Here is a 15,645-nt window from a genome sequence, read left to right on the forward strand (position 1 = left end):
ACTGCAGTGTTGAGCTCAACTGAACAATGGAAGTGGGGTTCCTTCTAATTGTGGTGCTGTAGCCCATGTTTATCTTGTACTGAATTTATTCAGACCCTATGAGAGAAATGTAGTTGCTTTATGACGATACGTGGCCTGGTTATATGTTCCATTGAGATCTGAACGAGAGCTATGACTGTAATACGTGACAACTCTTCAGCCAAAATTGTGCCTCCTTCCTGTTATCGGGGTGGAGGGAGGTGGGTTGTCCTTTCCCTGTGACAAACCCTGAGGTGAACTGCTGCTGCCAGTCAGGACACACAATCCAAACTTAATGAAATCTCTCTGAAGCATGAGGTGTGCCCTCTCACTCACCTCAAATTGTATAGAACAATGACCGTTTACAGATCGGTAGGGATCATCCTGCAGCTTATAAATTACATTATATTTTTGGAATGGAGGGAGGAAAATGAAACTTCATGAGGTATGAATTGATTTTGGTTGCACACTGTCCATTTTGGCAGCAGCGCTTGCACCTTGGTGTCAAGGGTGGACACCTGTACATATAATTGGTGATTGGTGCAAAGTCTTATCAATTGATGATTCTTTCTGTGTGCTCTCTCCTTTGTTCCACTTGCTGCTGGTCATACTGTCCCCTCACTTCACCCTGTGGTAAGTTGCTCTAATTTTTTTCTACAAACTTAGAGTGATTATATCGTTTGTACTGAAGATCACTTAAAATGAACAAATAATTATCTCAAATATTTCTGGCGTTCAGTCACTCATTTCTTCCATCAACTCCTAGTTCTTGGGCATTACTCCAACTTTCAAAATTCTCTCTAAGGGTCTACTAACTGAATGGAAGTCTGTACAAATTTGGGAAGGGTGAACACTGCAATGTATTAAATGTTAGCCTTTCGGACCTGGCAGCTAGGCTGATATATTAAGTGGCTCTTCTCTCGACAGCGAGTTGGCACTGTGCGGTCAAATAAGTCTGCTGCAGTGTCTGGACCTGAGTGGGTGTCACTGAGGTTTCCAAGCCTGTTAATTTGTGCAGCTGTCTGTTGAAGTATAAGATCTGGGGGAAAAAAGCATGGGTGAAGTCAAAGATGTCAGCAATATGTTGATGAGGTCAAGTCTCAATCTTCAGGGAATGTAAAAGAACACTCTCTTACATAGTGATTCACATTTAGTCTATCTTACACTCTGTATTAAGTATCATTCCCCACCACAGAACACTTCACCTTGACAAGACCAAAATCTGACCAAATACTTGGGGAGTACTGCAGAAATACAGAATGTCCCAATTCCTGTGTCATTACAATCAACTGAGTTTCCAACCTTTAGTTTGAATCCCCCATGGCCATGGTCTGTTGTCTCCTTGTGTCATGACTCAGTGTCTTCCCCACCCATCATAACTGACCGCTGGGGACAGTCCCCAAGATTTCTTAGCCATGGTTTCCTGACGCTGCAAGGCATTCCTACCCATGAGCCAGGCAATCTGTCGTCTGTCTTGCTGTAAGGTGGGAGACTGCCCAAGCTTATTTAATTGAGGCCTGGCAGTTAAAATCATCCAGGCTCCCACTACTCAATCTTGCTGGGCCTTTCAGATGCTAACAGGCTGCCCAGACCCTCCTGGTATCTCTATATAAATCATTTTCATTCTGGCCTCTCACTTGTACTTTCTGTTCACTTACTGGATTTACCTTCATCCTCAGCAGGCTAATAAATTTAAAACCATTTCATGCATTTTCTGTACCTGCTTTGGCATCATCAAGTTGTGTGTTGATGTTCTTGATTAATAGCCTGGGGTGCTGGCTCAGCTTTGACCACTTTGGCAGTTGTAACCATTTATTGGATGGGTATATGAATAGGAAGGATTTGGAGAGATATGGGCTGGGTGTTGGCAGGTGGGACTAGATTGGGTTGGGATATCTGGTCGGCATGGGTGGGTTGGATGGAAGGGTCTGTTTCCATGCTGTACCTCTGTATGACTCTATGACTATGTCGGAAATTATTTTCTGGAAAGTGAATGGAGAAAGAAATGAGTGATCCAGTTGAGACCTACAGAGTGATTGAAATGTGTTTAGTTAATGTCAGTCTGGCTACATCTTAAAAGTAATTCAGCATAATTTGGAGGGGCTAGATGGGGAGCTTTCAAAAGAGAATACTAAAGTAGTACTGCCCTTCTCAGGGGGCCTTAATTGTGATTAAAATGCTTAAAAGTGTTAGTAGGACAAGAAATTAATCTGAAGTAAGGGCACATTAACAAGTGTAGAAAAAGCAACACTGGTCTTCAAGCCATGTTTGCTGACCAGCCAAACAAAACCTTTAACAATGAGCTACAGTCTTTAGCCTTTACCTGATTACCTTGATATAAGCAATACTGGCCAAATAATGAGAATTAAGCAGTGGAGTGTCAGTAGAGGGTTGAACAAGTCACTGCTTTGCTTTGTTTTGATTGTTTACACACTCCTGTCTTCACTTTACACAGGACTCGAAGAGGATGTTTGGGACTTACTTTCGAGTTGGTTTCTATGGTTGTAAGTTTGGAGATTTGGATGAACAAGAGTTTGTTTACAAGGAGCCCTCGATCACCAAGCTCGCAGAGATTTCATATCGGCTTGAGGTAAGTAAGTTTGAAAAAAAATTAGCTTCAAGACAAAGAGCTTTACGGAGGTTTTCACCACCTTAAATCATTCCAAAGTGTTGAACAGCCAGTGAAGAGCTTACATAGCATAGTCAGTCTTTGTTGTAATGGGGATTCCACAGTCACCAATTTGTACACAGGAAGCAGGAATGTGATAAGGACAACATATTCTGTTCCATGATTTTACTTGAGGAATAGATATTGGGTAAGGAACCAGGGATGACTTCCCTACTCTTCTTCTTAATAGTCTTGTGGGATATTTTACATTCACCTTAGAGGACACACTCCTCAGTTTAACTTTGTACCCAGAAAACGAATCTGTAGTGTAGCATTGCTCGGCAGGGCTCTGTAGCGTCAGCTGAGATTTGTTTACCCTCTAGTGTGAGACTTGAACTCATGACCTGACTCTGCAAGAGTGTTACCCATTAGAAATGTGGCTGACTCCTAATTCTGACGGATATGAGACTGTGGGATTTAACCGTTAAAGTAGCACTTTCAGTGAACATTGTTTGTGTACTGGGCATGACCTAATAGTGCTGTGATCTAGCATTCATGGTGGGAGGTCCAGGATAAATGCTCACTGAGAAGATGAAACAGCATAATTGTTGTATAGAACCATAGTCTGAACTGATAACAATAACACTGGGTGGCTTAATAATGTGTAGCTATGAGTCCTTAGATTTAAGGGGGTTTCTGTACATGCTGTCATTAAATCATTGCGTTCTGCATTGTGACAGGAATTTTACCGTGATCAATTTGGTGAAGAGGCTACTGAGATTATTAAAGATTCCAATCCGGTTGACAAAGCTAAACTGGATCCTAATAAGGTAACAGCAATCTCAGCACTATGGTGGTGAAAATTATTCGCCATCACAGCCTGCCTGGCTGATTCGCAACCTATGCATTCCTTTCAATCCTGCAGTGTACAGCATTTGAGAACCTTTGCACAGGTCAAAGTGAGGAGCTTCAATGTGACCTCAGGTGCTCCATGTGGTTTTACCTCTGATAAATGCGGCATAAAGCTCTCCCTGCTCTGATACAACTGTGTACCTTTGTTCCAAACATTAACAACTTCCTGTCCTGTGCCAATCTAAAACTTCTAATGCCTAACATACTTTTGGTACCTTTGTATGAAGTTGTTAATTTAGCACATTAAAAAGTATCAAATAGGAGGAGTCGTATGCAGTGGGTCTTTCTCCATTAGGATCTGCATTAAGATTACTCAAGGTCAAATCGCTTTAGATACTTACAAACAGTTAACAGAAGAGACTTGCATCAGATTGGTTGTATTGTAGTCCATGATTCAAAGGTGAAATGCTAGCATTCTGCAGCAGTTCTTTTGCTCTTCTTTCAAAAATTGGTAAATTCTTCATGTAGCTATTTTGAGGAGCCAGTTCTTGCCTTGACATGCACTTCTGCATTTGTCCTGTTATGGCTAGATATTTAGCAATGGAACAAATACAGAAGGAAGTGAAGTTAGTAAAAGATGAGCACAAAATGACAGTGATATTTAAACCTTTTTGTTGAATGTCACAAACTGTTGAAGAGCAGACATCCTAAATCACTTAAAAGTTAGATAAAAGGAAAATATTAGAGAGCTGGGTTAAGCTAAAGAAGCATAATATGTCAGACCTGATGGAATACAGCCTATATAAAATTGTGGAAGAAACAGCAGAGGATCTAGAAACTTCATTTCAGGATTCAATTGAGAGTGAATATGTTATGCAGACCAAGAGTGGCCACTTTTGGAAGTGGGAGTCAATTGTCCTAAGTAATTATAGCTTGGTTAACAGCTGTGGTAAGGTAATTGTAGAAATCTTTAATTAAATCTTTAATTACTGAATGTCTAGATGAAGAGAAGATGATTGGAAGCAACGTACACATGTTTTAGGAAGGGAGATTGTGTTTGGCATGTCTGATGGTTCTGTAGGCTGTAACAGATGTATTGGGTGATGTTTTGAAAGCCTTTGACAAGGTGCCTAACTGGAAACTATTGAAAAGGATTGAGAGGTCAAGAACAGTTTCTGGTTGGAGGTGGTTAGTAGTGTCCAATAGCATTTAGTTCTGGGATTATTTCTAATTAGTCTGTCCATCAGTGACTTACATTAGCTAGAGGGACAATACTGAAATCAGAAACAGAGTTAATCATTCTGAGGTCCACTGCTGCAACATTGAGATGGTGGAATGGTCAAAATACTGTAGGTGGCATGATATCTGCAATATTTGAGAGAAGGAAAGTAAGCATATTGAATGGGAGATGGGCTTGTCATGTGGAAGAACAGAGGGATTTGGGTTCAAACTCAAGAGATTAAAGCTAATACCTCAAGCGACATTGATGGTACAGCAGTATATTTCAGAGTCAGGATGAAGAGTGTCTTGGAGGTGAACTTGCAGCTAGTTTTCCTCCCATGTACCAGGTACCCCTGACTTCTAGAGGGTGCTGAAAGATATTATCTAAGAAGCCTTGGTGAATTTCTTCCATGTATCTTGTAGATGGTGCATGCTGCTGCTACTGAATGTTAGTGTGGAGAGAGTTAGTGTTTGTGGAACTGGTGCCATTCAAGTGGGCTGCTTTATGCTGAATGGTTTCAAGTTTTTCCAAATGTTGTTGGAGCTGCACTCAACAAGGCAAGTGGGCATGTACATCACATGTCTGACTTGTGCTTTCAGGTAGTAGATAGTTATTAGGGAATCCAGAGGGAAATTAATCACTGTAGGGTTCCTAGTCTTTGATCTGCTGTTGAAGTATTTATATGGCTGGTCCAGCTCAGTTTCAGATCAATGTTAACCCTGCTTAATGTTGATAGTTGAGGATTCATCATAATGCAATGAATGTCAAAGTTTGATAGTTAGATTCTCTTTTGTTGGAATGTTCATTATCTGATACTTATGAAGCACAAATATTACTTGCCATTTGGACATGAGAAGTATCTGAGAAGTCCCGAATGGCGCTGAACATTGTGCCATCATCAGCAAATATCCTCACTTCTGACCTTATGCTGGTGGGAAAGTGCTGAAGCTGGTTGGGCCGAGGACACTACCCTGAGGAACTCCTGTAGGACTGTCCTGGAACTGAGATAACTGACCTCTAGCAACCACAATCATCTTCCATTGTGCCAAGTATGACTCAGGCCAGCAGAGTGTTTTCCTCTAAGTTCCCACTGACTCTACTTTTGCTACAGCACTTTGATGCCACACTCTGTCAAATGCAGCTTGATAACACTATTGGTGACACATTTCATCACTTTCCTGATGATTGAAAGTAGACTAATGGCCTGGCAATTGGCTGAGTTCAATCCACCTTTTTTTATATATACAGGACATACATAACCAATTTTTTGCCACGTCATCCAGGTGCCAGTACTGGATCAGCTTGACAGGGGTATGGCAAATTCTGGAGTATCTGCTTTCAAGCGCTGCTGTTAAAATGTTGTCAGGACCAGTGCCTCAAGATATTTCTTGATATCTTGTGGTGTGAATCGAATTGGCCGAAGACTGATATCTGTGATGCTGGGAACCTCTGAAGAAGACTGAGGGCTTCTGGCTGAAGATTTTTGCATATACTTCTCCTTGATCATTTGCATTGATGTGTTGGACTCCCCCATCTTTGAGGATGAGGATATTTGTGAAGCTTTTTCCTCCAGTGAGATGTTTAAATGTCTACCACCATTCACGACTGGACTTGGCAGAGCTTAGATCTGATCTATTGTTTATGGCATGTTTGGTTCTCTTTCTCACTTGCTGCTTACACTATTTGGCAAATATATAATCCTGTTTTGTAACTTGAAAGAATACCATCTAGTATGAGAAAATATAAGCGTATAAACATAAACTGATGATGATGATAAAGATAAAATAAGCATTAAAAATTGAGCCAGTTTTCATTATGACAGGAATTGTTACAGGAGAATTTGATAGAGGTGTTCAAGATTAATGATGGGAGAAGTCAAGCTCTTTGGAGAATTTATCATGTCTAATCATTTAAGGAGCCTACAAAAAGGGGAAATGGACACAATATTAAGTGAAAGAGATTTAGAACAGGAAGCAGGAAAAAAGATTTACAAGTACTTTTTTGAGAGTTTGTGGACCAGCGTTAGTGATTGAGCAGAAACTGAATACTGAGATATGTGAATACAGTGGGCACATTTTATTCAAATACAACTTGTCCAGAGGATTGGCATCAACACTATTTTTACATATTGTATTTTCTGTGTAACTTTAACCTACTGAAGTTGCAAGCATTCTGAAGAGCATTTGTGTTTTTCAGGCATACATACAGATCACTTACGTTGAGCCTTTCTTCGACACCTATGAGATGAAGGACCGAATCACTTACTTTGACAAGAATTATAACCTGCGCTGCTTCATGTACTGCACACCCTTTACATTAGATGGCCGTGCTCATGGAGACTTGCATGAGCAGTATAAACGGAAGACCATCCTCACAACCTCGCATGCCTTCCCCTACATCAAAACCAGAATCAATGTTATCCATAAGGAAGAGGTAGGGGCTCTATGACAGGATCCTTCTAAACCAAGTTCCTCTGATCAAAGAGGATAGTGTGGGCTTGTGTGTGGATATGAGGTGATTTGTTCTTATTAAGATGAAGGGTTTCTAAGAGTTTTTACCATATCTTTTAGCCAGTTATAGTTTCAAATCCTCCCTGCACAAAATGTTCAATTGTCAGTTTTATTGAATGTGTTTGCTGTGCTATCTCTGTGTTTGAGTGAATGTGTTAGATTACAAACAGTTTTGCAACCTTGACGCTGAGGTGTAAAGCAATCAGTGTGCCATCTGTTCCTCATCTGAATAAGATCATATCTTCACCCAGTGTCTTCAAGTTGGATTTTAGCCCTGCATCCTGGAGGTGAAAATTTAACAACAATGTCCTGCATTCTTTAGTGTGTATGTGTGTGAGAGAGAGATACAGTCACTTAAAACAGCTGACAAATTAGGTCTTGAAAGAAAGAATTTGCACTTACATTGCAGCTTTCACAATCTCTAGATATCTCCGAGCACTTTGCAGCTAATGAAATGTTTTTTAACTGTGGTTGCATTTTATTTATTCACTTGTAGGTGTTACTGGCTTGGCCAGCATTTATTGCCCGTCCCCAGTTACCCTTGAGAAGGTGGTGGTGAACTGCCTTCTTGAACTGCTGCAGTCCATCTGCTGTAGGTAGACCCACCATGACATTAGGGAGGGAATTCCAGGATTTTGACACAGTAACAGTGAAGGAAAGTTTTATTTTCCAAGTCATAAGCTTGGAGGAAAGCTTATGTGCTGCCCTTGGCCTTCTAAATGGCAGATGGTGTACACAGTAGCTACTGAGTGTCAGTGGTGGAGTGACTGGGTGTTTTGGTGGATTCTAACCAAGGGGGCTGCTTCGTCCTGAATGATGTCAAGCTTCTTGAGTGTTATTGGAACTGTACCCATGCAGGCACTTACATGCCCACGTCCCATGAGTTATACTCTATATATACACACACACACACACACATATATACATTATGTATTTATACATACATATATATGTGTATATATATATGAGTATATATTTATGTGTTAGTATATGTTTTATGTATATTTATAACGTATATTGGTATTTTATATTAAAACAACTATTGTTCTAGGGAACATGGCAACACAGCAGACTTCCGCAATCAACGATGTAATAGTGACCAGATTACATCTTCCGGTGAAACTGAGTGAGAGATAGATATTGGCCAGAACGCTGGGAAAATTCCCTAGTGTCTCTTGAAATAGTGTTACTTCAGTTTATACATCCATTCAAACAGGCAGGTCCTTCCTCCTTACCTCCCACATCTCATCCGGAATAAAACACTTCTGGCAATGCTGTGCTGGAATATCAACCTTCATTTTTGTGTTCAAGCACTGGAGTGGGACTTGAACCCAGAAACCCATGATTCCGAATCCAGAGTGCTACCCGTGGCTGGCTGAATGTATAATCTAGACAATAAAGTTGTATTTTGAGAACATTTCTGATGACTAATATTCTACTTAAATGCATTAGTAGGAAATTTCTCTACAATGTTTTACCTTTTGTCAGCAATTACTTAAGAGACTTTGGTTCTGATTGACCCCAAGATAGAGTACCTCTGTAACTAACCCTCCCCCACTGTGATTGGCTGACCCTGCAACTTTGATTATCCCTGTCACAGGTTGGCAACATCACCCTTACTGCTGTGGCTTTTGGAGGTGCTGACTGTTGCTATTTCGCAGAAGTATTATTGCTGCTACTGAATCCAAAACCTTGAGGACCTGTAAGGAACTAAAATTTTTGGTCCAGGCAAATAATTGACTGTGGTGAAAGGAACGAGCTCAAAAATGAGGAAAGTTGTAGTAAGAAGGGAAATCAGGGTACTTTAGTGAAATGATCTTCCTTAACCATATCTGTCATAAGAAATAGGAACAAGAGTAGGCCATTCGGCCCCTCAAGTCGATGTTATCGTGTGGGTAAAAAAATGTTCAGGCTGTGCAGTTGATAACTTGGGGGCAGTCAGTGACTTAGAGAATGCAATAAACAATTAAATACAGTTCTGGAGACAACACTATATGCATTGTAATCTTTATAAACTCTGTGATCCTGTTTTCAGATTATATTAATCCCAATTGAAGTTGCGATTGAGGACATGCAAAAGAAGACACAGGAGTTGGCTTTTGCCACACACCAGGACCCAGCAGATGCCAAAATGTTGCAGATGGTATTGCAGGGAAGTGTGGGAACCACAGTCAACCAGGTACAGTTCCTTAGTGCTCTCTGTAGTTAGATAAAGTCCCAATGTTTACAGTCCTTAGGGCTTTTAAGAAGCAACTGCATTGCTGTGGGTCTGGAGTCACGTGTAGGCCAGACCAGGTAAGGATGGCACTTTCCTAACTTAAATGTCATTTGTGCACCAGGTGGAAACTTACAACAGTTGACATTGGCTGCATGATTTGTAGGCTAACTTTTAATTCCAGGTATTTATTGAATTTAAAATTTCACCATCTACTATGGGGAATTCTAACCCATGTCCCAAGAGTATTGGCCTGGGGTTCTGGATTGCTGGTCTAGTCAGTTTACCACCATGTCGCCAACACAGTGCAAAGACAAGTATGGGCCAAAGGTAGGTGTGTTGAGTTAGTTCACAGTTCAGTCATGTTCCTATTGAGTCTTCAACTCAAATCACTAAGTAGCCACCTGCTGTTCCTATGTTCACATAACTCTCCATAGTTCTCCAAACAGTTATTACCTGGTTTATTAAATGAAGCATAGTCACGTGGATTAGTAGCGTGGTGAACAGCTACTACCTGAGCATCCATATTCCAGGATCAGTGTGCGAAGGGGCCAAGTTATAGTTTGTATAAACTGTATCCTATGTAATCTTACTTGTGCTGATGTTTCTCTTTCAAATCTGTTTAACTTTCACCTCTCGCCTGTAATATTATGTCAAGTAGCATATGGTTAAAAATGATGGCTGTTTCTAGGTTTATGATGTTTCTAACAGATGTTCCATTGAAATGATCCTGATTTCTCTCTGGAATTTTCTCAGGGGCCTTTGGAAGTGGCCCAAGTTTTCCTGGCAGACATTCCAGATGATCCCAAGCTTTTCCGACATCACAACAAGCTACGCCTCTGCTTCAAAGACTTCATGAAGCGGTATGCCAGTACCTTTGTGTTTCCAATGGACCAGTCAACAGTTGATTCTCTGCATTACAGCTTCCAACTTCCCTTCTATTTCACAGCAGTTGCATCCTGACCTACCCTTTTAAAACTCCCTTTTAAACACCCTACAACGTGCATCATCCTCTCATTGAGACGAAGATAGTGAACTAGCTCTTTGTAGAATACCAGTTGTAGGCCAGAATCGGTCAGTTGAATATAGATTAAAGGAGAATAGTGGTAGCTAATTAAGAATTGGCTGGTCTCCTTCAGTATAAGGCAGTGTCTGACCTTCACTCTTCACCATAATGTGGACGAGATCAAGAATGCATAAAATTCATAGTGTCTCCTGGGAATATCGCGGGTCTTGTAATGTACAACAACACTTGCAAAATTGTTTCATGCGAAGATGATAAGTTTTATGTGATACACCTGTGAAACAAGTGTTTTATCTGTAGCTGTGAGGACGCCTTACGCAAGAACAAGACTCTGATTGGAGCAGACCAGAAGGAGTACCATCGAGAGTTGGAACGGAACTATCACCGATTGAAAGAGTCTCTACAGCCAATGATCAACAGGAAGATTCCCCAGTTATATAAGTCTCTCATACCCAGCACCAGCCATCGGTAAGGGATTTACCTATAGCTCTGAGACTGAGAGCATTACACTCACTTAGCTGAAATTGTGTTCCGCTTTTCATTCTTGGGTTTCATTCAATCAGCTTTGCTTTTCTTTCTCTTCTGGCTCTCCTTGTCATCTCGAGGTTTGAACATTTTAAAAATTTTTATTTAATCATTCTTCCATCCCTTTTCACTAAGTCTTCTCTTCTGCTGACGCCTCCCTCGCTCCCTCCTTTTCTCTGACTCTCTCTCTCTCTCTCTCTCCCCCCACCCCATCTCCTTCCACCTGTTTGTACTACCTGTTCCTATCGCTCATGCAACCCTTCTATCTTTCCCATGTTCTCCTTCCACTTGGCTCTCAGCCTAGGGATTAATTGCTTTTTTTATTTGTCTTTTCCCTCCCTTCCTGTCAGACCATCTCATCAATTTCTCTGTGCTGCATTAGTTATCTGTTACATCCTCCTCTAAACCTGGTACTTTTCTTCCAGGAATTCTTTCAGCAGATCGAGTCTGCGTAAAGTGGAAATTTGAAGACCATGTGGATGCTTTTCTTTTCTTTTTCTTGTGCATGAAGGATTTGGTATGAAGGAGGATCATGCCGAAGGGACAGCACCCAATACTCAGCATCTATTCTCTTTAAAACCTGTTGTACGAGACCTGAACAGAAGAAGGCAGGTGACTACGAAATCCAAACCAGGTGTGACTGAAGCTTTGCCTTCACAATCCAGTCACAGGAAACCATTTTCCGAATAAGAATTGTAACTCTGAGCTAGCCTGGCTGCTAGATCTGTATGAGATGATCTTCTGTTGCTCAAGGCATCATTTTATTCATTGCCAAGAGTGAGTTAACTTTTGAAAATGCAGACGTTTGAAGAAAAAGATTTGTCTGCGTGCATTGGAGATGCTGTAGTGATACGGCAAAGAGTTGTCTTTGCTTGATGTGTTGTTCTTTCCATGTCCTATGTCCTATGCAGTATTATATGGGCCATTCTGTACGAGTAACAAACTGGGAAAAGTTGGATATGCACCATGTTGTGAAGAGGGCATTGATCTTTCTTTTGTGAGAGTTTATTTTTCTTGACATAAGTGTCTGGAGGCACACACAGACTGTGTTTTGGCACTGCCTTAAGTTGGCATTGTGAAACAGAAACATGTATTGGGTCAATCTTGGTTAAGTATAACCACTGACTTGCAAAGCAGACTACCACTCTGGTGCTTACCAATCACCACTATTGGTCAAATAGTAACTGTTTTGTAATGCCATTACTGTTACCATTATGTGCATATTTTATGTATTTACCATCTAGGAACCACTAAATAGTCAACTGGTGGTTTCAGGCACTGATTTCTTCCTAGGAGATTTAGGCTGCAGACTTGGAATAAGATTTTAAAATAATCTGCCCTGATTGTGTCACTCCGGTTGTCTCCTGATGTTGAGTTTTGTAATGTTTTATCTGCTCCGATCTTGCGTCGTTAGCCTTGTTAGTCAGCAAGATGGAAGGGCTGCCTGTTGTAGCACATGGAGAGGCTAGTGACATCCAAGCGCACCTAATCAGGTCTTTTCCTGCAAACCCCAGCTGATGAATGAACTGGGCTAACAAGGAATTTTGGAGATCTGCCTGAGACAAAAGTCTTTGATTGGGCACAATTGGTAGACAGGGTTACTAAACAGCAACCCCATTTATGTGCAAGTCAAAATGATGATAGGCGTGGAGTACTGCATCCTAAAGAGAATGTGTCGACCCATATTGGATGATGTTTGGAGTTTATTTCCAGTTTATTGGCCTCTGCTGTAGGATTATCCTTGCTTCCTTGTGGTGGTTATAAAAAAAAGTCACTCAAGAACTGAGGAGATCTATATGCAGTGTTGTGGCCGTTGGTCAGATTTTACAGATCATGTAAAGTTAATGCTGTTTACAATTTTTTTTTTAAAATCTGTCAACAAAAGTCTTAATCAATGTTTAATCCTCATGTCTGTATTTTGGCGCTGAACTGACACTATAAGGACACAAAATGTTCTATATTTTAAGAATGTCAGAGGGTTAATGGTATGCGTGCACTAACATAGAATGGCACCTTTTTATCTGTACAGAAACATCCCTAACTCAATACAAATGTGTAGATCTGCATCACATCACTTCAGTAAGTTAACCCCCTCGCCCACATTCATCACTGTCCCTTTCAGAGAGAAACCTTCTGAGTTGAACACTCTGTCTCATTGTTATTGGTGTTATATTATATGTATCTGTATTTCTGTTAGTATTTGCCTTTCACTTAAAAGAGACCAAATCAATTTTCCACTCCATATTCTGATTATCTTGACTTCGTTGTAAATAGTAGAAGTCCAGGGCACATGAATCCTCTGGTATCTAATGTGTGATTCTTTTTACACTGGCTCCCCCCATCAACCAGAACCAGCATTTGGTTCACGGTGGGGATAACTTGCTTTCAATGTTTGAAGAGGACCAAGGAGAGAATTCTGGATATTCCCATTCAATCAGAGTGCCTTTATCCTTGGAGACAGTCAGTTCCAACTGTCATGATTAAAACTTGATCCTGCTGTCTCATCTGGAACAAGCTGATTGTAATCTTTACTTAGATCTGTTTCTGTATTTTTTATGATTTATTCTTATTTATTCAGAATTATTTAAAGATTTGATGGGATATTTTACACAGAGCATGTTTATTAAAAATTGTTGGGGTCTGACGCACTATGTCTATAAACTCCAGTAACCAGGGCTTTTATTAGACAGTTACTTAGCAAGGGCTGGTTTGTCCCACTTTTCCCTCCACTTGCAAACAGAGGAGGGAACTATATTGCTAGTCTAGATATGTCTACCAGATGCTCAGGTTTACAAATTTTATAGGTTTGTGCTTCTGATTCATTTTATATTAAACTCCTTGCACAGAGATGTAGCCTGTTTGCATTTTAGTAGCCAAGCTGAAAGGAAATCGACTGAGCGATTAGTAGAAGGGAGGGGAATAAATGCTGGCAGTGCTTGGGCCACCACCAGGATTGTCCCAATTCTTCTGTAAGCTGCTACAGCTGGTGTGTTGGTGCACCTCAGAGTCATCATTGTCGATTCAGCTTTTGTCCTCTCCTGCCAGTCTCACACAGTTACAGACAACACAAAGGGACCAGAGCTGGGAACCACCTGCTCAGAGGACTGTGGCAGTGACCCTACCATCAACCAAACAGATTCAACATTTAAACTAGTTTTAATAAAGGAGCCATTAAAAGCAGGATGCATTGGGACCAAATTTGGGAACAGCATTAAAGGGAAGTAATGAGGTGGGCAAGTTCATGCCAGTTACCACTGTAGCAGCAACGAGGAGAATGTGAAATGTGCGGTGACATCTCGCGTGAGAATGCATCATTTTCTTTCACTTGTCAGAGGTTGGAAGAGGCTATAAGGGAACCTTGGGAATCACATAGGCTTTACCAATCTCTTCATGGCAGGAGTTACGCCACAAATCTGGCTGCATTGTTTTGATTTCTCATAAGATGACACTCCGGCAGTGCAGCCAACACAGAGACACTAAGCCAATATTAGTAATATATATTTTTGATCATATTAGAATGTTGTATATTGCAATCTGTAATATATCTGAGTTACAAGGACCAGTAATAAACATGGGAAAGTTGTCACTGAACCCATTGTTGCCTGATGTAGATGTAAACATTGCACACATTAAAAATCCAAAACAAGAAGGTTCTCATGTAACACAGTGGGTCAGTTAATGGCAGTAATGTGCACTAACAGGATGTCTTTCACATTACACTGTCCACAAAAACTACCAGACAACTCTGGGCACTGAGTGCAAGGTAGGGTTAATTCCTGTTCTGTGTATTTCCAAGAATTCCTATGTTCATATTTTCTGATAGCCAGAACACACTGATATGCATTCAGTGCAGTGTTTTCTAAATTTAAACAAGCCTTTGTTAGCTATATTCTCATTTAGTAATTGGGAAGAAGCAGCACCTCCCTCCATTGAGAAGACGAAAAGAAAACTTATTTCACTGGACTCAGGCCTCACTGTTATAAATGTGTGTGTAAAATATATATAGATTTTTTTTTTAGTGTAAGTTGTTTCTGGGTTGGAGGTTCTGGTTATCCAATTATGTGGATAACATTTTACCAATAATTGAGGTTCCCAAACCCCTTCTTGTTAAAGTGGAACAGTGCCACAGGACATCTTTCAAAGCACTGTTTGCAGGGAGTTCACAAGTCCCATAGTGTTGCCTGCCCATCTTCAGCCTGTTTTGTTTTCAGGTTGCTGTGTTAACTCAGTGTTTTCGTTTCTTGATTACCTTTGCACTTTTTTGGAGGGAGGGAGGGGAGGGTTGAGTTTAGGAAACGGTTGCCCATGTCTTTGAGATGGATTCTTCTTTTGAACTTGTAATAATCTGTGTAAATCAATAAAGAATCTCTGCTTTGATGTGTGTGCATTTTTTCTTTCTTTTTCCCTGCCTTTAATTAAATCCAGTCATTCTTGGCCTGAAAGAGGGGGCAGTTGATCCTCAAAATGAATGAATAACACTAACAAAGCTTTGTCACTCATCCCTGGAAAATCTCTCTTAAGACAAGGCTACAGTTCATTTCATTGAGACTGTTTAATGTCACCTTTTTATTGATGGAAGCATCAAACACGGGGCTTTCAAGTTCCTGTCTCAAGTACAGGTTGCATAGAAATTACTATTTTTGATCAATGTAATTTTGCTCACATTCTCCC

General features: G+C 40.6%; 1 protein-coding gene across 8 annotated transcripts in view; it reads left to right on the plus strand.

Moving 5' to 3' along the window:
* Window positions 1–15,351, plus strand: part of LOC122552212 (dedicator of cytokinesis protein 7-like) — a 176,945-nt gene extending 161,594 nt beyond the window's left edge. For 5 of the 8 annotated variants that reach the window (XM_043694839.2, XM_043694834.2, XM_043694836.2 and 2 more), the window contains 7 exons: window positions 2,483–2,608; window positions 3,367–3,456; window positions 6,897–7,133; window positions 9,246–9,389; window positions 10,182–10,288; window positions 10,750–10,917; window positions 11,400–15,351. In XM_043694839.2, the coding sequence (XP_043550774.2) occupies window positions 2,483–2,608; window positions 3,367–3,456; window positions 6,897–7,133; window positions 9,246–9,389; window positions 10,182–10,288; window positions 10,750–10,917; window positions 11,400–11,442 (915 nt within the window). In that variant the 3' untranslated portion in view covers window positions 11,443–15,351. Of the gene's footprint in view, window positions 1–684; window positions 2,451–2,473; window positions 2,609–3,366; window positions 3,457–6,896; window positions 7,134–9,245; window positions 9,390–10,181; window positions 10,289–10,749; window positions 10,918–11,399 lie in introns of those variants that run through there. The other 3 variants (XM_043694835.2, XM_043694843.2, XM_043694840.2) reach the window with 2 other exon arrangements.
* Window positions 15,352–15,645: the final 294 nt, after the last annotated feature.

This window comes from Chiloscyllium plagiosum, unplaced genomic scaffold (assembly GCF_037043375.1).
Source record: "Chiloscyllium plagiosum isolate Xiang-an unplaced genomic scaffold, Cpla_swu_hap1 HiC_scaffold_45, whole genome shotgun sequence".
Taxonomy (NCBI): domain Eukaryota; kingdom Metazoa; phylum Chordata; class Chondrichthyes; order Orectolobiformes; family Hemiscylliidae; genus Chiloscyllium; species Chiloscyllium plagiosum.